Source organism: Leuciscus leuciscus, assembly GCF_965113295.1.
Source record: "Leuciscus leuciscus genome assembly, chromosome: 3".
Lineage (NCBI taxonomy): Eukaryota > Metazoa > Chordata > Actinopteri > Cypriniformes > Leuciscidae > Leuciscus > Leuciscus leuciscus.
In genome coordinates this window covers 53,785,998-53,811,610 of record NC_138727.1, presented here as the reverse complement: position 1 = coordinate 53,811,610, position 25,613 = coordinate 53,785,998, and the positions used below count along the sequence as shown (strand labels likewise).

Here is a 25,613-nt window from a genome sequence, read left to right as displayed (position 1 = left end):
TAGGCTATAGCAAAGCAGTTTATTCTTTCACACACAGACGCGCAATTCCTATTTAGGCTAAACAGTCTTTACAAATATGTACCCTTCATTCATCTCATAGAAAGGCGAGTCATATTATAGAAATGCGATTCATCTTTTTGCGGTTTACATAGGCCTACACTAACGTTATTCCATAACGTTATTCCATAACGTTATTCCACATCAACATTGAGAAAAGAAAACAGCCTACCTCACTCCTCAGCGGGATCTGCTCCTCATATCAGAAGATATTGCTCCTCATATCAGCACTGTTCTGAGGAATCTTTTCTCCATAAGGTAGGCTATATTATGTCTCACTCGCAACACTTTGTTTACAGCTGATGTGGGGGCGTTTCACAGACTGAAATGGTTCTCAGAATTTGCGTTTGAATAGCACGCGCTCTCCGGGGAGTGGTCACATTACTTTTGAATGATCTCGTAATGAGCTCGACTGGAGTCGCTCTCTTTTTATACAGATTACAGAAGCTGAGAATATTTGTTTTTTATATAAATTACTTCATTTAAAAGATGCGATCTCAAGCTTTATGCCCGTGGGTCTGTTTGCCTGTTTGACTGAATTTTCGCAGAGTTATAGACAGTGGCGTTTTCTTGCGGAGGCCAAGGGAAGCCAGGCTTCCTCACTTTTTCAGAATATAATCGTCATTTAATAAACACTTTTGTTTTCACAGTTTACGTAATCCTTCCGTCATCTCCTCATCGTCTCTCTTCATTCATTACTGAGCGTTTTATGATGTGTAAAACAGCGCCCCTATAAAAGTGACATGGTGAATGAGCGTTGAAAACATGGTACTGCACCCTGTGTCTGTGAGGAGGCCAGGCTGAGTTGGCATCCCTTGATAGAAAAAAAAAAGAATGATTAACCAATCAGGTGACGCTATTGTCACGACACTGCTCCCCTGTGATTGGTCAGGACAGTGTCAAGGGAAGCCATGAACTTGTTGGCATCAGGCCAATCACATCACGTTATCATTGTCAATTAATGAATTAATGAAATAGCGGAAGATTTGTGGATTTGTGTTGACATCTTGTTTAGCTAGTTAGCTAAAATTATTAATTGTAATTATGGAGAGTGGAGATTTGGAGTATTTGATAAAAAAAATCTTTTACTAAACTGCCTCTACAGCAGCAACTCAGAATTAAATCCGATGGCAGGCCAACACCAAAACGAATGCTCCGCACTGAGAGGAAGAAAGGGTTTCGGACTTTCAATGAGGAGAATTACGTCCGTACTGAGTGGCTAGCTGGTAGCGCCCATCTGCAGCGGCTATTTTGCTGGCCCTGTCTTCTATTTGACAAAGATTTGACAAAGATTCCTGCTCCCTGAATAATCCCTGGGTTACCACAGGATTCACCGATCTAGCCAACCTGTCTCGGGCAATTGAAAGACACGGCAAATAAAAAAATAAAAAAATAAAAAAATAACATAGACTGTGGTGTGAAACTGAAGCTGTTTGGACGTGTCAGGATTTAATGTGATTATAGTTCTTCTTACTGTTTCTTGCGTGCTTTGATTAAGCAGCATGTGAGTGCACTTTGTTGTTTATTGTTGTGATTGTTTGTGAATAACCGCTATTGTATATCCTTACATGAGCGTCACACCGATTTAAGGGTGTATTAAATGAAAAAGGTTATCTTCTTGTTGCTTACCGTTGGCGTTTCCTATCTGCGAATGTTTTAATAAAAAAACACCATGTAAGATGTTTTTAGAGGACTGACTGTGTGTGTGTGTGTGTGTGTGTGTGTGTGTGTGTGAGTGAGTGAGTGAGTGAGAGAGAGAGAGAGAGAGAGAGAGAGAGAGAGAGAGAGAGAGAGAGAGAGAGAGAGAGAGAGAGAGAGAGAGAGAGAGAGAGAGAGAGAGAGAGAGAGAGAGAGAGAGAGAGAGAGAGAGAGAGAGAGAGAGAGAGAGAGATTCTGCTTGTTAACAGGCTTATTAAGGCTGAGATGACTCCATATTTAATATACACAGACTTTGTGGCTCAGATAAGGTCCAGTTCTGGTTTATTTCTTTGCTCTTGGCTGACATGTGGCATTGCTATGGCCTGCTTTTGTGGCCCAGATCTGGCAAACAGGAGCGGTCTGCCCAAGGGCCGTCATTCTTTGCTGCATGTGGGCCAGATCCGCATTCCACAAGTGCCAGATGTGGGCCGGATTAGAGTCCTGCACGGGTTCGGGTACCCGCGGGTGAATTTTGCTCAAACGGGTGAAAAATATCCCACTGTGTCGGATACGGGTACGGGTCGGGTCGGACACGGGGGAAACACGGGTCTAAACACGGGTTTAAAACAATCACATGCAAACGTAAAAATATATGCATATTTTTTAGGAACACATCTACAAAAATATTCCTGTATTCCAAGTTGATAAAATAATTTAAAATCCACATCAGTTTATTTGTGCCCACGCGCCACACCCTCCCAGGATCTATAACGTTACCTAGGCTACTTTCACTTTTAAAAATTCATCATAACCGCGCGCGCGATCTGCTTGCAGTCGTCGAGATGGATGCTGCTGAGGAGTTGAAGAAAAGAATAGCTATAGTGGAGATTGTAAAGTAGTCGACAACACGTCATCAAAAATCAAGTCCAGTGTGTGGGAGAAATTTGGAGTTATCTGAAGAAAATATTGTGAAAGGCTTTGCTGCAAACATTTTCGTGTTGGATAGCCGCACATGTGGAACTTCATCGCCCGAGGAAGCACGCAGATAACTGTGGTAACAAACCAAGAAGTTCTATCGAAAAGTATTTTTCAAATTTAACACTGTTCAGTATGTGTGGTGTGCAGGGCGTGTTTGAACCCAAAATTGTTAGATGTAGGCTAGACGAAATTGCGTGGCAGATATAGTGTTGTAGCCGCATCTGTTAGGCTACTCAGTTTTGTGGTAACGTTAGCCATGTTCTTCATGTACCGGCCTTTTGACAGTTTCGGCTGAAGTTGTCCTTGTGTTAATTGTCGTTATAACTTCTGTATGACCTGGCAATAAACATTTTTGTAATTGTGTCTATATTGTGATTGGCTAAACTGATTTTATTTCGGGTGCGGGTCGGGTGTCGGTTCTATTTTAAGCGGGTTGGGTCGGGTGCGGATTTTAATTAGTGCTGTTGACGGATAACGGGTCGGATGCGGTTTGAAGCACTGCGGGTACGGGCGGGTGCGGATTTACAAATCGGACCCGTGCAGGACTCTGGGCCGGATCTGGCCCGAAACAATGTTGCTATGTGGGAGTGTACTGACAAACAGAAAGTTAACTCAGCTTTCAGCTTACAGCCAGCGAACCTTGCGAAAACAAAACAAGCTAAATAAACTAATTCAACACTTTTCGTTGCTCAAAGAAAAGAAAAAAATCAACCAATCCTATTCGGATTAATCGCGATTCTCTCACACATACAACGGCGCGCTTCGACACACACCTACACCAGTCGCCTCCTCTCTTCCTCTCTCTTTTTCCCCTCTCCACTCTCAAGAACCAATCAAACTTCACATTACGTATCAGGCGGGCTTATTCAATTATTCACCAATGAATAACGGACAAACACTAACTTGTTGGTAAAACCCACATTTTGCACATGTAAATTACAACCAAACTATAACACAAACGATGCTCTTAAAGGGGTAGATACCCATATACACATTTTAAAGTACTATGAATTCAGTACCCAAGAAACATTATTATTAAGGGTCCTAAATATTTTTTTATTTAACTGTGAGGAGAAATCCCAGGGTTACATACAGTTTTATTGATCACTGAGATACCATTGATTTGGAATGAAGTTGGTTCAATATAAAAATGTAATTTAAAAAAATAGCTTAGATGTAGTGAACTACTTTTGCCATGTTCCTGTAGCTTAGCTTGCTAAATTTTCCAGGGTGGTAGCTTCAGTGTAGTGAAGCTTCTTTTAATGTGGAGTAACTGCTAGCTTAGCTCACTACATTTTCCAAGTAGCTTGCCCAACACTGACAATAGCAATAGCTCACCTGGTGAGTAATATTCATATATTGTGACGGCAGCAGGTTGAAGCAGACCCACATCAACCATCTTGCGCATTCTGAAGGCAAGTCTTTCTGTCTCGTTATGAGAAACCTAATGAGACAAAAAAACAAATCCAAATTACTTGGTATTAAATGTCATATTGTACACCACATCAACATTTGCACAAGCGACAAATAATACGTAAAAATTGTAATATGAATAATTATTATATTTGCCAATAGATTGCAATTGGTCTCTTTCTTGCATTCATTTAACAATGTATAGATGCTATTACACTGAAAAGACAGTATACCGTTTTTTCTAATAGAACACAAAATACAGGTAAATTTCATAAAGTCATAAGTTATAGGCTAGATCTTCAATTTGTACATTGAAGTTTCATGTTAAAGTTTCATGTGAAATATGATTCTGATATGTAGTCTGTAATGTTCACACAGGTGAATATGCAGTTACATGGAACCACATGGCCTCAGTTAATGATAATCTCTACAGAACATCTCTCCGCCAATCAGAATCAAGAATTCAACAATACTGTGATGTTAAGCAAAACACATGGTTTTCTAATTAAAAGAAAGAAAATCTGTGTTTGACATCATCGGGCAACAGAAGTTGTTTGAAATACCTTATCCAAGTAGAGGATGAGGGATCCTCGCTCTGACAGCACTTTATTCTTTTCATATTTCTGAATGTATCTCTCCTTCCCCGTGGACAACTGAGGGCAAGAAAATGAAAAAAAAAAAAAAATGAAAAAACACAATACATGACGACCAAAATGTTTTATGGCCTATCTGCAGATGTGTGGATTCCTCTTTTCTTTATACAAATGTGAGGCATCACTGCATCAGTTTATTTGTCATAATACCTCTTTAAGATCATTTTCTTCAACATCAAATCCTGTCGGTATGCCAATGTCCAGAATAGTCATAGTGGCATCAGTTGTATCATTTTCGTAGCTGTAAAGATGGAGATAAAGAGCAGATTGTATAAATAGATTTTGTAGGTCTTCAGTTTTGCTCCATCTAGTCTATTTGCATTAAGGCTGCTTTCACACTCAGGGCCTATCATACACCCGGTGCAATGCAGTGCCAGGCACGACGCAAGTGTGTTTTGCTAGTTTCAGCCTGACGCAGTAATCATTTTCACGTCCTGTGCCACGTTGTTTAAACAGCAAATGCATTTGCACCCATCTGTGCGGCCATGGGCTTCTTGTCTGAAAACGAGGTGTGTTCAGGCGCATTGATGGTGTGTTGCTATATCGAGGCAACTGAAATAGACTGTGCCATTGACCAACAAAAACCTAGTCAATGGAGCAATTTTTTGTTATTTAAAGAGCGCGGTATAATGTCAAGTCAAGTCAAGTCATCTTCATTTATATAGCGCTTTTAACAACGTAGATTGTTTCAAAGCAGCTTCACAGAGATAAGCGTATAATTTAAGGTAACAGAGATTGTTTTGGCTTTATAGCAGAGTTAAGTTATTTTCCATCTAAAGTTAGTTTTGATTGATTTGCTTCCGTCGCAACGATCATTTGTTTTTAAATTAGGGGCCGCTAAGACGACACCATTCCCTCTACACAGACTTTAAACGCGAACCTGTGAGAAACGCTGATGGCGTTCACATGCGCATTTAGAATGGGTTCTATAGTTATGTGCATTTGAAATTACGCAGGTTTGGATTTTCCCTACAAGCCAAGCCTAAAAGCCAAAGTAAAAGTACTTGTCTTTCCTTATAAATTTTGATAAAGAATTTTATTTTATTTTGTCGCTTAGGGGTAGGAACGCGAAACGAATTTTCCCGACAACGCCTTATCTGTAGAGTGGTAGAGGGATCCTCCATAGGGACAGACTAGTTGGCACTTCAGCACTGCGTTGTCATCGGGTCCAGGCGAAGGTCCTTCGTCAGATCTGGATACGGCCCGGATCCGGCAGGCTGCAGGAAAACCTCGGGATAAACACAGACACTAAAATTAGCGTAGATGCCATTCTTCTCATGATGTAACGAGTACATCATGATTTATGGGAAGTGTTCCCGGTTCCGGCTGACCTAATCTATGCAGCCTAACATTAAATTATAGAAGTCTATAATGTATTATGTGAATGCTAGGTCAAAGAGATGTGTCTTTAATCTGGCTTTGAATTGACAGAGTGTGTCTGCTTCCCTGACAATGGTAGGAAGACTGTTCCAGAGTTTTGGTGCTAAATAGGAAAAGGATCTACCGCCAGCAGTCGATTTTGATATTCTCGGTATTATCAACTGGCCGGAATTTTGAGATCGCAATAGACGTGAAGGACTATAATGCGTTAAGAGCTCGCTCAAGTACTGCGGAGCTAAACCATTTAGTGCTTTGTAAGTAATCAGCAATATTTTAAAATTTATGCGATGTTTAATAGGGAGCCAATGCAGTTTTGACAGAACTGGGCTAATATGGTCATACTTCCTGGTTCTGGTAAGAACTCGAGCTGCTGCGTTTTGAACCAGCTGTAGTTTGTTTATTAAACGTGCAGGGCAACCACCCAGTAGAGCATTACAATAATCTAGCCTTGAGGTCATGAACGCATGAACTAATTGTTCCGCATTTGTCAATGAGAGCATATAGCGTAATTTAGATATATTTTTAAGATGGAAAAATGCAGTTTTACAGATACTAGACACGTGACTTTCAAATGAAAGATTGGTATCAAAGAGCACACCCAGGTTCCTAACCGACGACGAAGACTTAACAGAGCAGCCATCGAGTGTTAGACAGTATTCTAGGTTATTACGTGAGGACGTTTTTTGTCCAATAATTAGAAACTCTGTTTTTTCAGAATTTAGAAGTAGGAAATTACGAGTCATCCAATTTTTTATATCTGCTATGCATTCCGTTAATTTTGTGAATTGATTAGTTTCGTTAGGTTTTGAAGAAATATACAGCTGAGTATCATCAGCATAACAGTGAAAACTAATTCCATGTTTCCTAATGATATCTCCTAAGGGTAGCATGTACAGAGTGAACAGCAGCGGTCCTAGTACTGAGCCTTGTGGTACGCCATACTGAACTTGTGATCGATGAGACATCTCATCATTTACTGCTACAAACTGATAACGGTCAGATAAGTATGATTTAAACCATGCTAGTGCATTTCCCGTAATGCCAACATAATGTTCTAATCTATTTAAAAGAACGTTGTGGTCAATGGTGTCAAATGCAGCACTAAGATCGAGTAACACTAATAGCGAGATACAACCACGATCGGATGATAAGAGCAAATCATTTGTGACTCTAACGAGAGCAGTCTCGGTACTATGGTAAGGTCTAAATCCTGACTGGAAATCCTCGCAGATATCATTTCTTTCAAGAAAGGAACACAGTTGTGAGGATACTGCCTTTTCTAATATCTTTGACAGAAAAGGTAGATTAGAGATCGGCCTGTAATTGACTAATTCTGTAGGATCAAGTTGCGTTTTTTTAACAAGCGGTTTAATCATAGCCAGCTTAAAGTTTTTTGGTACGTATCCTAGAGACAAAGATGAATTAATGATATTAAGAAGAGGATCTATGACCTCTGGAAGCATCTCTTTCAGTAGCTTAGTCGGTATAGGGTCTAACATACATGTTGTCGATTTAGATGATTTAATGAGTTTAGTAAATTCTTCCTCTCCTATAGCAACGAACGAATCAAATTTTTCCTCAGGGAGGCTACAATGCACTGCCTGATGCGATACTGTAGTAGACGGTTGCATAGTTATAATTTTGTCCCTGATATTATCAATCTTATAAGTGAAGAAGTTCATAAAGTCATTACTGCTGTGTTGCTTGGAAACTTCTGGGCTTGAAGATTTATTTTTCGTTAGTTTAGCCACCGTTTCAAATAAATACCTAGGATTATGTTTATTTTCTTCTAATAGGGTTGAAAAATAAGCAGATCTAGCAGCTTTTAAAGCCTCTCTGTAAGTAATCGAGCTCTCTTTCCATGAAATGCGAAATACCTCTAGTTTCGTTTTCTTCCAGTTGCGCTCCATTTTTCTGGCTGCTCTCTTAAGGGCCCGAGTGTGCTCGTTGTACCACGGCGTTGGACTATTTTCTTTAATCTTCTTTAAGCGCAACGGAGCAACTGTGTCTAAAGTGCTGGAAAAGAGAGAGTTAAAAGTTTCTGTTGCAATATCAAGTTCTTCTAAGCTATCCGGGATGCTGAGATGATGAAACTGATCAGGAAGATTATTAATAAAGCAATCTTTAGTAGCAGAAGTGATAGGTCTCACATATTTGAAACACGGAGTCGGCTTTGAAGCCTTGGCTAAATGTAATTTACACGAGACTAGATAATGATCTGAGATGTCATCGCTCTGCTGCAGAATTTCAACGGCATCAACATTTATTCCGTGTGATAATATTAGATCTAGAGTATGATTACGACGATGAGTAGGTCCTGACACGTGTTGTCTAACTCCAATTGAATTTACAATGTCTTTAAATGCCAATCCCAATGCATCTTTTTCATTATCGATGTGTATATTAAAATCACCAACAATTAGTACTTTATCTGCAGTCAATATTAATTCTGATAGAAAGTCAGCAAATTCTTTGATAAAGTCTGTATGGTGCCCTGGTGGCCTGTATACAGTAGCCAGCACAAATCTCAAACGTGATTTATCGTTTACACTATATATTTTTACATTAAGCACCAATGCTTCAAAAGAATTATATTTAAAACTTGATTTCTTAGTGGTTTTGAAGCTATTACTATAAATTACAGCAACACCTCCTCCTTTGCGTTTCAGACGAGGCTCATGTTTATAACAGTAATCTTGCGGGGTTGATTCATTTAAAGTAATGTAATCGTTTGGTTTTAGCCAGGTTTCTGTCAAACACAGCACATCTAGGTTATTATCTGAAATCATATCATTAACAATGAGTGCTTTTGAAGTAAGCGATCGAATATTCAGCAACCCAAGCTTTAGCATTTGCTCATCTGTATTATAGCTGTTTTTTATTTGTTGAACATCAATTAAATTTTTAACCTTAGATGGGTTAAAACGTTTTTTGGATTTCCAAATTCGGGGAACAGACACAGTCTCTATATGATGATAGCTAGGTGAAAGAGGCTCTATGTGATGTGATTTATCTGACCTGGGTGACGCGAGGCCGCTAGCAGACGGTCTTTTTAGCCAGTCTGTCTGCTTCCTGACCTGAGCCCCAGATTGTCATGTTTGAGCTCTAAGACTATGAGCCATATTACTAGAGAGAAGAGCAGCACCATCCCAGGAGGGATGAATACCATCTCTTTTCAACAGGTCAGGTTTGCCCCAAAAGCTTTTCCAATTGTCTATGAATTCTATATTATGTTGCGGACACCACCGAGACAGCCAACCGTTAAGCGAACACAATCTACTAACTATCTCATCACTCCTGCGAACAGGAAGGGGGCCAGAGCAAATTACAGTCCTTGACATCGTACTTGCAAGTTCACACACCTCTTTAATATTAATTTTGGTGATCTCCGACTGGCGGAGTCGAACATCATTAGTGCCGACATGAATAATGATCTTAGAGAATTTACGATTAGCATTAGCCAGCACTTTTAAATTTGCTTTGATGTCAGGCGCTCTGGCTCCCGGCAAACATGTGACTATGGTGGTTGGTGTCTCTATTTTCACGTTCCGTGTAATAGAATCGCCAATAACTAGGGCACAATCATTCTCAGTGGGTGTTTCACTGAGCGGGGCAAATCGATTTGTTATGGTAATCGGAACGGAAGAGTGGTTTTTAGATCCGCGACTAGAGCGATCCCTCACTGTCACCCATTTGCCCGGCTGCACAGGCTCTACTTCAGCCGGAACCGACTCATGTAAAGTGTTCACTATGCTATGCACATCCAAAACATCTGAAGCTCTAGCACTCTTACTATCCTCAATTAAAGTTTGGATGCGTGTTTCTAATTCTGAAATCTTCTCTGTCAACCTAACTGTCTCCTTACATTTATCACATATAAATCCTATATTGTCGACAGAGAAGGCTATGCTAAACATGTGACATGAAGTGCAGGTGACAATAACAGGACAAGACATTACTCACCGTGTTTGTTGAGTGATTCTTACTCACCTGAGCTTTTATGAACTCAAAGGCGCGGGCGCGCGAGAGAAAAATAAATAAATAAAAATACCTGAGCGCACGGGTGGCGCAACAGGCTAGCGAATTACTAGCGTTTTGTGCTAGTAGTACTAATAACAAGAGCTAGCGATGTCAGTTTAATCTGAGATGTTGGGTAAAATGTAGTAGTATAAACAACTAGAAATGGTAGTAAATGATGGTTCAAAACAAAGAAATACAAGGCTAAGACGGAGCTTACAGCACCGAAGCAAACAAACACACTCACAGCAGGCAAGGCAACGAGGCAGACAGGAGCAATCGATCAGATTTGTTTCAAAATTTTGCCCTATAGGCAGGTCATCAACGCCCATACACTCTGCTTATTACACACACAGGGACGGCAGCAGCACACAAACTGATCCTTAGAAGGTCTGCTTGCACATCTTAATCTCGCGCACGAGCAGATCCGTTTCTTCGCTAGAGAAGCATTAACTTTTTCCGCTTGCAAATTCCGTCATGTAAATAGCGAATCTGCCATGGCATGCGCAGCTGTCTTTTAAAGAGAATGAGAGATGAGACTGTAATTGATTTTTTGCACGTTACGGCCAAAACACACCCATTACTCATAGAGAAAACCCTTCTAGACCATGCACCGGGAGCACCGACCATTTTTCCCGTCGTTAAACTACCAAAAGTGGATTCGGACACCTCCTGATTGCACTTGCGTCGTGCGCTTTTAACCATGAGCTTGGATTGTTAAAATAGGGCCCTAGAGCTTTTGGTGCAAACCCGAGTCCGTTTGATGTCATTGCTGGTCGTCTCTGAATAAACTTTCTTTGAAGAACAAGTTGCATCAGCATCAGAACACATTGAAACTGGAGTCATTATCTACCCAGCTAACAGAGTTTTGTTACAAGTACGTTCTACAAATATTCAGTGTTGGTTCTGGGAACTTTAAAAATGTCCAGTTTTCTTGATGTTAGAGGAATGTGTTTTAAAAGGTATAATGTTCCTTAAACATTCTTTCAACTTAATTTTGAATAACAATTCAACATTCCAAGCATATAACATTTTCAGTTTCCTGAATGTTAGTAGAATGTTATTTAAAAGTTAGTGTAATGTTTCTGAAACATTATTTCAATCATTCAAACACCTGCTGTGAAAAAGCACTAAAAGAAAGAGAAATAAGAACACAAATTACAACTAGATAAAATACATTAAATCTGTGAAGATCTCAGCAGAGGAGGATTAAACAACTCCACAAACAGCATTACCAGCTTCACTTATTACTAACCAGACTGACTTTATTTCTGTCAGACGTCTACAAAAGTTTTTTATTGAGAATTTACAGAGGTTTAACTTTTGAGCCCTTGCATGCAGTCGATTTAAATATTCTGTCAATGAAGACAGCTCTCCTGCTCGCTTTGGCATCCATCAAGAGGGTAGGGGACCTGCAGGCATTTTAGGTCGACGAATCGTGCCTAGAGTTCGCGCCGGACTTCTCGCACGTTGTTCTGAGACCCCGGCCCGGATATGTGCCCAAGGTTCCTACCACTCCGTTTAGAGATCAGGTAGTGAACCTGCAAGCGCTGCCCCCGGAGGAGGCAGACCCAGCCCTGGCTTTGCTCAGTCCTGTTCGCGCTCTGCGCTGTTACATTGACAGGACTCAAAGCTTTAGGACCTCAGACCAGCTCTTTGTCTGTTACGGAGGCCAGCAGAAGGGGAAGGCTGTCTCCAAGCAGAGGTTAGCCCACTGGCTAGTGGATGCTATCGTCCGGGCTTATGAGTCCCAGGACGTGCCTTGTCCACCTAGGTTGAGGGCACACTCTACTAGGAGTGTTGCCTCCTCCTGGGCTTTGGCTCAAGGCGCCTCGCTGACAGATATTTGTAGAGCTGCGGGCTGGGCGACACCTAACACGTTCGCTAGGTTTTATAGCCTTCGTGTAGAACCTGTTTCCTCCCGTGTACTCACCTCGGCCAGTAGCGCGAGGAATTAGGTTAGTGTCGGCTTGCTACGCCATTCTCGCCCCAGGGGCCAGATACGTGCGTTATTCTGCTCCGTTGGTTACCCAACAAACGGCTAACCTCGTGAGTTCCTCCGTCTCCCCCTCCGGTGACAGGCGAGGCGGATCGCCGGTCGCCAGGCCTGTTCCTCTCTGTTGAGCTGAGTTCAGGCTGGGTCTATGTAGTGGTCCCTACGGCGACCCCATAGGTGTCTTTCCACGTTAGGTTACCCTCCGGGTTAGCCAGTGTCTTCCCCTTGACAGACTCTGTCTGTCGTCTCTGCTGAGTACGCTCCCACCCTCCGGGCTGGGACTACCTCAGAGACTGCCATGTGTTCACTACCCTACGGGCTAGTGCACGTGTATTCCTAGTGCCTCCCTTCGGGTAGGCTTGGGCTCCGCAGCGTTCCCTTCTACATCTTGGGCACGCTTTCCCAGTGTTATCCAATGTCCACTGAGCGGGTCTTGCGGAACAGCAGTGTGACTCTTCCCGGCTAAGCTTCCACATATAGGAGTAAATTTCAAGAAACTGCTGCTGAAGCTTAGGTAGGGCGCTGGAAGGGGCCAGCACCATGGCGTTTTATTAGGGATCCCAATTCGTTGGAAACTCCTCCGACGAGACGTAGGAGTTCCCGAACGAAAGGGAACGTCTCGGTTACGTATGGTAACCCTCGTTCCCTGAGTAGGGAACGGAGACGTCTCGTCCCGTCGCCATGCTGCTGTACCTTCGCGGAGGGCTGGACACCGTTTGGCTCCTCAGCGAAAAGCGTTTGTGTATGCGCTTGCTTCCGCTTTATACCCGCGCTGGTAGGCGGGCCGCGGAATGCAAATCTTGCATGCCAATGTTCATTGGCTCGTTTTATTTCACTCGAAGACAGTTGGTCTCCCTAGCGTGATCCCAATTCGTTGAAAACTCCTCCGACGAGATGTCTCCGTTCCCTACTCAGGGAACGAGGGTTACCATACGTAACCGAGACGATTTAATGTCTTTTATCTTCAGTTGATTTCATCTAAGGCTGTTGTAGTTTGTGTTCTTATTTCTCTTTCTTTCAGTGCTTGTTCACTGCAGGTGTTTGAATGATTGAAAGAATGTTTCAGGAACATCACACTAACCTTTAAATAACATTCTACTAACATTCAGGAAACTGAACATTTTTTATGTTCTTGGAATGTTGAATTGTTAATCAAAATTAAGTTGAAAGAACATTTGAGGAACATCATACCGTTTTAAACACATTCCTCAAACGTCAAGAACGTTCCTTTTACGTTCCAAGAACCAACACTGATTATTTTGGATAATGGATAATGTAATTTTGTTATCTTGTAACAAAAATCTGTTAGCTGGGTAGCTGTCCCTGTACTCACGTTCATGAAGCAAAAGTTCAAACATTCAATGCTGGAAAAGTGGGGCAGGATTGAACTCTGCCTCAAACGATGTAAACAAAGTGTGAAAACAGCCTAAATGTGCACATTCTGATTAATAAACACTAAAATGGTTTCTTGACAAAAATAAATGAAGGTATTTATTCACATACAAGAAATCCATACTGAAGTTGTAACTTGCAATGAATCCTGGTTTTGCTAAAGGGAAACAAAAGTTTTTGGTGGTTTTAGTTCAAGTCGAGTCTTCCCTTTCTAAATGAAATATACAATTAAAATTCATAAAAATGAAGATGTAATACATAAAGGTATTTCGTAGGTTTTTAGCTCTAAATAGGGTTTTTCACACTTGAACTAGTGAACCCTGGGTCAGTCTAGCCCCTTGGTAAACATAATCCTGTGTTATCATATCTAATGTTTCATGATCCATGTAGAAAGCACTGTTAACCCACTTCTAATGTCATTGTAGGTTAGTTTTAGTTACAAGTGTCAAACGTTCCTTAACAGGGTTAGAGTGACGATAACCCAGGGTTAAGCACAGTGTGAAAAAACCCTAATGTATAGAAAGTGCTAAAAAATACATCTTTGTCAATCTTACTTTCAGAGTTTTTTTCCATCATAACAGTCAGATTAAAGATTGTACAGTCAGACTTCTTCTCAACAGGTCTGGCGTAGTACAGCGTCAGAACCTGAAAAGAGCAGCACGTCTCATATTAGATGGTCAAACACTTTAATCTTGCTGTTGACCGTATAAACGCTCATGAACACTCACTGAGAGAGTGGCTGTTCCAGTTCCTTTAGCCGTCACATTGAAGTCCTTGTTGATCTCCACCTGTTGAGTGAACACAGATGTTATCAGAATAATCAAACCCATGATAGTAGAGATACCTGAAGGTTTCACTGATCAAACACAACACTTCGACAATTAATTTGACGTAGACAATTAAAAATGATGTATGCCATACAAAAAAATCTCCCATAATACAACAAAAATCTATTGAAAAATTGAGCAGGAACCATTTGAACAATCTTGATGAGTTTCTCCTCACCTTGTCTGACCATGTACGATGCACATTGTCTCTTTTAATGGTCCATTCGACAGGTCTGCTTCTTCCTGCCACGGACAGCTTCACATCCAGATTGAAGTTTTGTCGGTCCTTCACCTGTGTGTGATACTCTGCCACGGCCTGGAACACCATGATGGTCGCCTGGAAAGCACAGAAAAGCATTCAAAGACAGAGCTCCAGACTGTGACTAAATTGTATTGATTGGAGAAACAAAGCTTTTAGAAACTTTGAATAAATTAAATTGCTTTGCAAAATTATTTACTGTTTCAAAGCACTCGAAACACCACACTCTTGTGACGCCTGCTGGTCAGAACAGTGTAAGTGAAACAAAACCCCAAACATGCAAAAAAACATGCTGATGTTTTATTAAAAGTGTAATTGAATAAATGTAATTAAGAAATCAACCAATACAGTTTAATATTATGTGTCTGTATAATATGTTATTTTATTAATTTGTAGGACTTGTTTTGTTTGTTCCCTTTCGAGTTTGGTTCACTCAACATTGCATCAGCAGCTGATGCTATGGGGGGAAGGTCCTTCTCCGAGAAATCCTGAAGCCTTTTAGAATCACGCCAGTGCACTGACCAATGGCATTCAACTTCACGAAATAAGGGCAGACTCATCTGCTATATAGTCACTGCTAAACGTCATTCCCTTAAAACAGTGTTTCCCAACCCTGCTCCTGAAGGACCCACAACACTGCACGTTTTCTTTGTCTCCCTAATCAAACACACATGATTCAACTCATCAGCTCATTAGAAGAAACTCTAGGACAGGGATGGGCAAATGCTGTCCAGGAGGGCCACTGTCCTGCAGAGTTTAGCTCCAACCCTGATCAACTCTCCTGTCTGTAGCTTTCTAGTAATCCTGAAGACATTGATTAGCTGGTTTAGGTGTGTTTGATTAGGGTCATTTTGATTTATTATGAATAAATTATGATCTGAATTGTCTTAGGAATTTCCTTTTCCTAATTGAATATTCTTTTAGTCACCATTGGTGAGATTCATAAACTGAATCTTGATGTTTGTGTGTGCCTTAAAGAAAGATTTTTTTTCATATCAGAACAACTTTTAAGAAATCATTTGGATTATATTGAAAAATCTGGATCTTATTCTGTAGAATCACTGTGATGCTGTAATGACCAATATAGGCCTACATTTAATTCAGAGATTAGGCTCTAAATGAGTTCAGTGATTCAGGTCAAATGATGATTATGTTAAAATATAACCAACACCACATATTCACCTTTTCTCTTTGTTCATCTGGCTGTTATAACTCAGTTACAGCAGCTAAACAAAATATAAAGTTAAACATTTAAAGGTCAACTGCCCAACTAAACCAAACACTGGTCTCCATAATGGTGACTACAATTGTGATTGTTTTCTCCTTCAGTGATTCTGCTTGTCAACATCAGGTGTCTTCAATAATGCTCAATCATCACTCAGTCAATCACTTAATTAGCTCATTAACTTTAACAATCTTGAGTGTTAATTTAACAGTCATATTTTAACACTTTAACACTCTTGAGTCTGGAGCCATATAAACTCCCAAGAGAGTTCATTTAACACTGGAGTTTTTGCTGTGCAGACTTTCCACCTCTGGCTATTGTCAACTCAAGCTAAAGTCAGATGAGGAGATGTTAGTGTACCTGTGTGGTGCCATATCCACCATAATGAGACTGTTGTGAACGCAGCCAGTGCACTGCCTCTCCTGCTTTATCAAAGTCTTTGTCCTTCACAAGTGCCAGCACAGCATAGGCCGTCGCCTCTAGAGAGTAATAATGCCGTTGAGGGAAAGTCCAGGACCTACCGGCTGATTGGAACACAAAACATGCAGGGATAAAAATAAATAAAAAAATAAAAAAAACAGGTGTGGAGATGAAACTGGAGTGTGAAGGGAAATCTGTTGCTCAACTTTTTTCCAGTATTGCTGATCAAGTACCATCGGGATTGATGCTTTGGCTTATTTATGAACTGTTTGTGTTGCTGTTCCCACTCTGTTCATTCCATTACGGTTACTGTTAAAAGCAGCTATGACTACACCACAAAACTTACTTAATTCTTTCATAATTTCCACTCTGGTTTATTTTATTGTTCAATGTTATATGAAGCACAACACATTTTGTTGACGTGTTGGTGTGACTGACCTTTTCCCTTTTTGGAATGTTTCATCAAGATCTCTTTATTGAGTTTTTCAGCATTGGCCATGGCGTAGGACGTCAACGCAACAGCATAAGGATTGGTCAGTTGTGGAAGTCGACCTTCTAAGAATGCAACAGCCCTCCTGATACTTTCATTCAGAGTCTATAAAAGTGCAATGTACAATGTTAAAAACAAGAGGAAGAGTTGAAAAAAAGCAACAGCTCATTTTTTATGTTTTTAATGAACAAAACAGTGGAAGAGCTGTAGTTACATCAACTGATCCAGCACATATCTCTCTGCCCTCTTGCATGGCAATCACAACAAAGGCCGTCAGAGAGGCATCAGCATCTAATCCTTGTACACCACCCTGGAATAAAGCACAAATAAAAAGAATACCACAACAACAAAACAAACATGTGTTTTCATAATAAATCAGCAAATGTAGCTCTTTTTACTACACTGTTAACCCTTACTGGAAAAAAGGGGCCAAATTCTGACAGTATCACACAATTTTCCATTAAAACAGTAATATATCGTAGAAAACAATGCATTCTGGGTCGTTTTCAAGAAAGTATCCAACAGGAATATGCTGTGAATTAACAGCGCTCAAAGATGACACTCGGAGGCTAAGACAGCGTTTGTGGATGAGTCATGTTCCCATTGCGGGGACATGCCCATCGCACGGTTGCGGTCGAGACTCAATGACCTTTGTGGTAGAGTCCCCTCATCCGCACCCCGATCTACGAGCTCCACGAGAGCTGGTACTTCGGCTGGCGGCCAGGGTGACCTGAGGGTTACGGTGTGGAACAAAGCGCCGACTGTTCCACGCTCCACACCTCCCTCTAGCACTGTGCAACCCGTGAGTGTTCCAAATGAGCCTGCAGTACAGTCCACTGACTTGCCGCAGGTCTCATTCAGCGCTCCAGAGGAAGATGTGATGTCGATCGCTGCATCTCAAGGTGGGCAGGAGTCCTTGGGAAGTGACGATTCGGGCTGTGCTGCCACCCTCGGGTGTCCCAGCATTGTCCGAGTCTGATCCCGAGCTGACGGCCATGCTTTCCCGGGCAGCCGCGGCCATTGGACTTGAGTGGTCCCCGCCACCTGGTCCAGTGCGCTCGCGGCTGGACGATTGGTTTTTGGGTGCGGCCGCTGACCCCCGTCGGCGCCCAACCCCAATGCCTTTCTTCCCGGATGTGCATGAGGAGGTCACGAGGTCCTGGAAGGCACCATTGTCTTCCCGTGATCGATCGGCGACCTCCTCCGCCTTGCCTCCTCTCGATCAGGCGGCCGCCAAAGGGTACACTGGGATTCCACGGGTCGAGCGATCTGTTGCGATGCAACTGTGTCCTCAGAGTGCTTCGTCCCGTGGCGATCCTAAGCACCCCTCCAAGGCCTGTAGGTTCTCCTCCACTCTCGTGGGGAAGGCCTATAGAGCTGCGGGGCTGGCGGCCTCCTCACTGCATGCCATGGCGACTCTGCAGGTCTACCAGGCCCAGATGTTACGTGACATGCACGAGGGGAGGTCTGACCCAGCACTCTTTGATGAGTTGCGTGCCGCCACTGACCTCGCTCTCCGAGCGACGAAGGTGACCGCACGCTCGCTGGGTCAGGTGATGTCCACTTGTGTGGTCCAGGAGCGACACCTGTGGCTCAACCTGGCTGGTATGCGGGAGGCCGCGCGGACCCAGTTCCTCGACACCCCCATATTCCAGGCTGGCCTCTTCGGCGGTGCAGTCGAGGACTTTGCCCAGCAGTTCTCGACTGCCCAGAAGCAGACTGAGGCTTTAAAACACGTCCTGCCCCGGCGGCCTGCTGCTTCGGCTGCTCAGTCGTCGGCACAGGTGCCTCAGTCCGCTCGCCGCCGAGGGCGCCCTCCTGCGGCTCCTGCCCCTCCCGATCGGCCCCAGCAGCCAGCTGCTCCCGGGCCGCGTCGTGGAGGAAGCCGCAGGAAGGCGCCACAGCCCTCTCCCGCCCCGCGCTAAACGCCAGGCTAAGCGGCGCTCCTGAGACGGACTGCTCAGAGATGGTTTCGAGTTCTTTCCAGGAGACGGTAGCAGGGCCGCTCCTTCCCTCGATGGAGGGCTGGGGGAGAATCCTTGGTTGTCCCACTCCCGCTGCTCGTCCCACGACGGGCAGCACCCTAATGTGGTTAAAGAAAGAACTCACTTCCCCATCTCTGAGCACACAGAGTTCTCGGATGACGGTGCGCGCCGCTTACGAGCCTCGCCACTCTCGTCCCCCTCTGTCGCCAGACCCCTGCCAGAGCACACCCTCGTGGGACGCTGGTCCTCCCCTGGCCTCCTCTGGCAGGACGCGGCTAATGACCGTGCCCCCGCACCGGGCCGCTATGCCACCCTCGCCTGGGCCGGTCATTCCGCCTCGCTGCACCACCGAGGGTACGTCTGTGGTCCGCATGACCCCGCTGGTACAGTCCCTGGGAGCCTGGTTAGAGCTTCCCGGCCTGTCTCGCTGGGTCGCGAGGACCATCAGGCTCGGCTACGCGATTCAGTTCGCGTGGTCTCCTCCCCGCTTCAGGGGAGTTCGCTTCACTATGGTCGGTGGCAATGCCCCTGTCATGAGAGCGGAGGTCGCCACCCTACTGGCGAAGGGTGCGATCGAGACTGTCCCTCCAGCCGAAATGAAGTCCGGCTTCTACAGCCCCTACTTCATTGTACCGAAGAAATCCGGTGGATTTTATTCCCTGACCGAGGGCACGCTCGGCACGGATGCACTGGCGCACAGCTGGCCACGGGGCCTCCGCAAGTATGCGTTTCCCCCAGTGAGCCTTCTTGCGCAGACTTTGCGCAAGATCAGGGAGGACGAGGAGCAGGTAATTTTGGTTGCCCCGTATTGGCACAACCGCACCTGGTTCCCAGAACTAGTACTCCTCGCGACAGCACCTCCCTGGCCTATCCCTCTGAGGAAGGACCTGCTTTCTCAGGGACGGGGCACCTTATGGCACCCTCGTCCCGATCTTTGGAACCTCCACGTGTGGCTCCTGGATGGGACGAGGTAGGTTTGAGTACCCTACCACCAGCGGTGGTGGCTACCATCACTTCCGCTAGAGCATCATCCACGAGACATGCCTATGCGTTGAAGTGGAACCTCTTCGTCAACTGGTGTTCTTCTAAACATCTAGAACCCACGAATTGCCCCATCAGTGTCGTGCTTTCCTTCCTGCAAGAAGGGTTGGAGCGAAGGCTGTCTCCCTCCACCCTGAAAGTGTATGTTGCCGCCATTGCCGCACATCACGACGCAGTTGATGGTAAGTCCTTGGGGAAGCACGACCTGATCGTCAGGTTCCTGAGGGGAGCAAGGAGACTGAATCCTCCTCGTCCTCCCCTCGTACCCTCTTGGGACCTCTCAGTGGTTTTAACTGCCCTGCAGAGTGCTCCCTTTGAGCCTCTGCAATCAGTGGAGCTTAAGTTCCTGTCTATGAAGACAGCGCTCCTGGTTGCATTGGCCTCCATCAAGAGGGTAGGGGACCTGCAGGCATTTTCGGTTGAAGAAGCGTGCCTGGAATTCGGACCGGCTAACTCTCACGTGATCCTGAGACCCCGGCCTGGATATGTGCCCAAGGTTCCCACCACACCCTTTCGAGACCAGGTGGTGAACCTTCAAAGCGCTGCCCTTGTAGGAGGCAGACCCAGCCTTGGCACTGCTCTGTCCAGTACGCGCCCTCCGTGCTTACGTTGACAGAATGCAGTGTTTCAGGACCTCAGACCAGCTCTTTGTCTGTCATGGTGGGAAGCTGAAGGGAAAGGCTCTCTCCAAGCAAAGGTTGTCTCACTGGATAGTGGACGCCATTGCTTTGGCTTACCAGCAGCAAGGTCGACCATGCTCCCTTGGTGTGACGGCCCACTCCACTCGGAGTGTGGCATCCTCTTGGGCTCTAGCGCATGGCGCCTCGCTAACAGACATCTGCAGAGCTGCAGGCTGGGCGACACCTAACATATTCGCGAGATTCTACAATCTCCGAGTGGAGACAGTTTCTTCTCATGTACTCGCTTCAACTAGCCGGTACTAGATTCTGCTCAGGTGTCTTCGCTTGCTTGCCATTCCTCTCCACGGACGGGATACGTGCAATATTCTCCTCAGGTGAGCCTAATAAGCCCTGAGTCTCCTCCAGCACTGACGACGTCAACGCCAGAGTTCTGCCACTGGCAGCTTTCGCGCTTGGCTAGGTGCCTCCATGTGCATGGTTCCCCCTCCGGGCGACCCCCACATGTGTATTTCCACTGTAAGCCTCTCTGAGCATGTGTCTTTCCCTTGGCAAGCCACTTTGCCACCTCTGGGGTTGAAATATTCCACCTGCGGCTGGACACCCCAGTGATTCTCCATATGCAGCCCTTCGCGGTCATATGTGTATTCCAAGTCCCCCCCTTCGGGCTTGGCATATTTGTATATTCCACTGGGATATGCTTCCCAGTGTACCTTGGTATTCCTGTGTTAAGTAGGAGTCCTTCGTCCGTGCCAGTCTCACGACAGGGAGCTCAGACTTACGCAGGGCACTGGATGACAGTCGAGAGGTGGCGTGATTACACTGGGAACCCCATTTCGTCGTCATCCGACGTAACTCGGAGTGACTACGAAAGGGAACGTCTCGGTTACGTATGTAACCCTCGTTCCCTGAGTAGGGAACGGAGACGTTACGTCTCCCCGCCACTTCCGCTGTACCGCTGGAACGCCTGAGTTCAGTCTCGGCTCCTCAGCGAAGACATATCTGCATGTTGCTAGCGCACTTCCTTATATACCCCCAGGGTAGGGCGGAGTTACGCTATGCAAATTCCGCAGACCCATGGCATTTCATTGCCATTGGCTCGTTTTATATACTCGGAGCCATTAATCATGATTCTGGTGACTTCAAATAAAACATTCAATGAAACAACATCTAAACCTCAGTTAATTCTCAATAAGAGCTTGTCTATGTAGATTCATGATGTCTAATTAAACCATCCAAATGTTCAAACGTCACTGGACTAGTTTAATAAACAAGTTAACAATATGTTTCAGTGTTCGTCCAAACACTCAGTTGTAAAAACACAGGAAATAACTCTGGCAAATACACACCGACTACACAGCAAAATCCCCAGTGTTAAATTAACACTCCTCAGTGTACATATGTGTAGGGTGACCATATTCCAGGACATGTCCGGCCGGGATTTCGAGATCGCCCAAAATATCCGGGATACGGCTTTTGCTTTCTCGTCGCCATTCTTTTTGTTTAAATGCACACCTTTTGATTCAGTAGGACTGAATTAATTCCGATTGGTGAATCTAAATGTAGTGTTTACATGAACGCTAAACAAGTGATCGGTTGATGTGCGTTCTAGCATTGCTAAGAAAATTCCTGTGTTTTTGTCTCGATCGGGATCCGTGTGAAGCAGAATGGATGACCTGCAAAGCTGGCACGTACGTGTCAGTGTCAAATAATGTAATAATGTAAACATAATGAATGGTGACTGTAGAAAGCAAAAGCCGAATCCCGGGCATTTTGGGCGATCTCGAAATCCTGGCCAGATATGTCCTGGTTAAACAGGACGTATGGTCACCCTACATATGTGTCCACACTACAGAGTGTTAAAAATTAACACTGAAGCAGTGTTGAAGCTAATGAGATAATTAAGTTAACACTGAAGCAGTGTTGAAGTTAATGCAATAATTAAGTGATTAATTAAGTGATGATTGGCCATTAGTGGTGACACCTGATGTTAATAAGCAGAATCATTGACGGAAAGAGAAAAAACAATAACAGAAAAAAGAGAAACACAAGAACTACAACTGACTTCGAGTCATTACACATTGTTGCACTTATTATTACCAGTTTGACTTTATTTCTGTCATACATCGACAAAAGTTCTCGAGATTCAACAGAAGTTTAGACGGTAATGTTTTATGGAATTTTTCTTTTCAGGTCACCATTATGGTGGTCAGTGGTTGCTTTAGTTGGGCTCTTGACCCTTTTCATTTTTTAATATTAGTTTTTCTCTGGTTGCTACAACTCTGTGTTTATAAAGCACATTTGTTACTGCAAGAGAAAACATGATCTGCTCACAATATGTTTTGATGATAATGACATTATCATCATGTAGTGACCTGATTCACTGATGTCATTCAGAGTCAAAATTTTTGACTATATGCTTAATGTCTTGTTTTAGTATTGTTAATTGTAGCTCTGAGATCCAACAGCAATATGAAAATTTTTGAAAATACTTTGAGCAAAGAAGTTATTTTGTTAAAACACACAGATATCAAGAATCAGCATATGAATCTCAACAATGGTGACAATAAACAAACTAGTGACAAACAGATCAACTCTGAACATCACAAAACAAGCTACTAAAGTCAGAACAAAACAATAGCAAAATAAAAGCAAACAGGAAAAACTATTAAAATTACAGGACAATTCAGCTGCATAATTCATTCACGCTGCAATGCATGATGTCAGCCATTGATGCGTTCTGATTGGTGGCTCCCATCATGCACTGCAACATTAAGCATTTGTTTGATTGTCACCATTGTTGAGATTCATATGTAGATTCTTGATGTCTCTGTGTGATTTAAAATTCTTCAGACCTTTAAACATTGCCGAAAGTAACTACTGTAGTGAAAAAATAATAGAATATTTAGATAATCAGTTTATAATGATGGGTGCCATTAGTAAAGCAGGTCACTAGTAATTTCATCATCAAATCATAACCAGGGCTGCAGTTCCAATAGCATCATAAGCCTAACTTGATCACAGACCAACTGCAACAAATGGTCTATACAATCAAATTAGGCTTGCAATGTTTTCAGGAAACACAGCCCAAATCATAGTTTCTCTTGCCACAACACATATGCTCTATAAACACAGAGTTGGAGCAGCCAGAGAAATACTAATGTTAAATAGTAAAGGGTCAAGAGCCCAACTAAAGCAACCACTGACCACCATACCGGTGACATGAAACGAAACAGTCAATTAAACATTACCATCTAAACTTCTGTTAAATCTAAATAAGACCGTGTGTAGATGTATGACAGAAATAAAGTCAAACTGGTAAAATAATAAGTGCAATAATGGTTCAAAGTCAGTAGTTCTTGTGTTTCTCTTTTTTTCTGTTCTAAAGATTTAAACAGTCTTTTAATTTAAAAATATCTAATGTAAACTTTTAAGGTTATGAAATGAATTTAGTATGGAAAGGCGTTAGCAGACTAACATGACATACGCTCTGACACGATGCACAGAGGCTCGGCCTGTCACCGGATATCCTGAAGCTTAGGGTCAAGTAACTTCTTTCGCAGCGCTGATCGGAAGGACCTTATAAGCAGCCTATCAGTGGGACGGTCTCTTAAACGTTCTCATGGTTGCTCTCTCTGAAGATAGACCTATGTTGTTGTCATTTTCTCACAGATACAACTTAAGAAATTATTGAACATTTCACAGGCGTGAGATGACTTCCCAGTCAACACGTTGATCTCATGGTGATGTCACCATGTGGTCACACCGTCAGCAATCTGAGTTCACGGTGATCTAAAAGTGTAACCTCACAGCGCTCTCACTGTGTGCTCAAACTATGGCCACAATATGAGCTCATCCCAGCTAGAAATGTTATTGGTCTATGACTGTTTTGAGGGCATTATGTTATGGTCTTGTAATGTTTTCTGTAGCTCATTTTATTTTTGTTACCAGAATGTTCTCCTAAAAGGAAGGATAACACTCTCTAAAAACATTTTAAACATGTTTAGTGATAACATTGATAGAACATTATCCCCTAACATTCTAAAGTTTTAGCGGGAAGTTTCCCAGCAGACACAGGACTGAACCTCTTAAAAGAGTTTGTTTGAAAGTGATAGTTTGGTTTGGTCACCATTGTGGAGGTCAGTGTTTGCTTTAGTTGGGCTCTTTGGCCTTGACTATCTGTTGTTAGTTTTTCTCTGGCTGTTATAAGTGTTTGTTATAGCAAGAGAAAATGTAATAATGTATTATGGCTACTTGTTGGTAATAAAGATATTATCATAATGTTGTGGTCTGAGATCACCTGGGTACTAGTCTCTGGTATTAATTTTATGTGATCACATTAATCCAGGATTTCTATAACATGAGATCCAGTAGCCAGGAAATCTAGAGTATTAAATATAATTACAAAAAATCTCTGTGTAGTAATTTTTAAACCCATTCATTGAGACAAACACAAACTTCAAGAATCAGTGCGTGAGTCTCATTAACGGTGACATACTTCATGGTGCAATGCATTCTGGGTGCATCATACAAAACTCATCAGTGGCTCCCAGAATGCATTGCGGCATAAAGCAAGTCACCATTATTGAGATTCATATGCTGATTCAGAAGTAGTCCAAATTGTTTAAGTTTTTTTATTTAAACATGGTTGGATGGTTGGATGTCTTGCTGTAGAAACGTTACTATAATGAATTTTGAAATTAATAACACATATGACTGTCTAGTAGAAATCAGCTGATCAGTGCATTACATGATGATTATATCACTGTCATCATCATGAAGTAGCTGACTTCATCTGATCAAATTTTCTCTTGCTGTTCTTGCCATAACAGTTTCAGCAGCCACAGAAAATCCAACATTAAACACCAAGTCAAAAAGCCCAACTAAAGCAAATACTGATCACCATAATGGTGCCATCAAACCAAACTATTAATTTCAATAAATCATCAACATCTAAACCTCTGTTAATCTCAATAAGGACTTTTGTACACATATGACAGAAGTAAATCTGGTTAGTAATAAGTGAAGCTGGTAATGCTGTTTGTGGAGTTGTTTAATGACGTTGGAGCCTGACATCAAATGGTTAAGACGTCAACCCAATTTTAATTTGCAACCACAATTTTATGTCTGAGTGATGTTGGAGTACACGTCCAATGACATTTCTAGCTGGGGTGACTCACATTGTGGCCATAATATGAGGTTAC

At 43.1% G+C, this 25,613-nt stretch overlaps 1 protein-coding gene across 8 annotated transcripts in view; it reads right to left on the bottom strand.

Annotated features, from left to right (window-relative positions):
• Positions 1 to 25,613, bottom strand: part of LOC309493628 (complement C3-like) — a 528,795-nt gene that overhangs the window by 101,426 nt on the left and 401,756 nt on the right. For 6 of the 8 annotated variants that reach the window (XM_082162768.1, XM_082162766.1, XM_082162769.1 and 3 more), the window contains 10 exons: positions 16,960 to 17,055; positions 16,694 to 16,850; positions 16,196 to 16,359; positions 14,530 to 14,688; positions 14,253 to 14,312; positions 14,079 to 14,169; positions 13,636 to 13,681; positions 4,890 to 4,980; positions 4,650 to 4,739; positions 4,012 to 4,117 (listed from right to left, as the gene is read on the bottom strand). In XM_082162768.1, the coding sequence (XP_082018894.1) occupies positions 4,012 to 4,117; positions 4,650 to 4,739; positions 4,890 to 4,980; positions 13,636 to 13,681; positions 14,079 to 14,169; positions 14,253 to 14,312; positions 14,530 to 14,688; positions 16,196 to 16,359; positions 16,694 to 16,850; positions 16,960 to 17,055 (1,060 nt within the window). Of the gene's footprint in view, positions 1 to 4,011; positions 4,118 to 4,649; positions 4,740 to 4,889; positions 4,981 to 13,635; positions 13,682 to 14,078; positions 14,170 to 14,252; positions 14,313 to 14,529; positions 14,689 to 16,195; positions 16,360 to 16,693; positions 16,851 to 16,959; positions 17,056 to 25,613 lie in introns of those variants that run through there. The other 2 variants (XM_082162771.1, XR_014204025.1) reach the window with 2 other exon arrangements.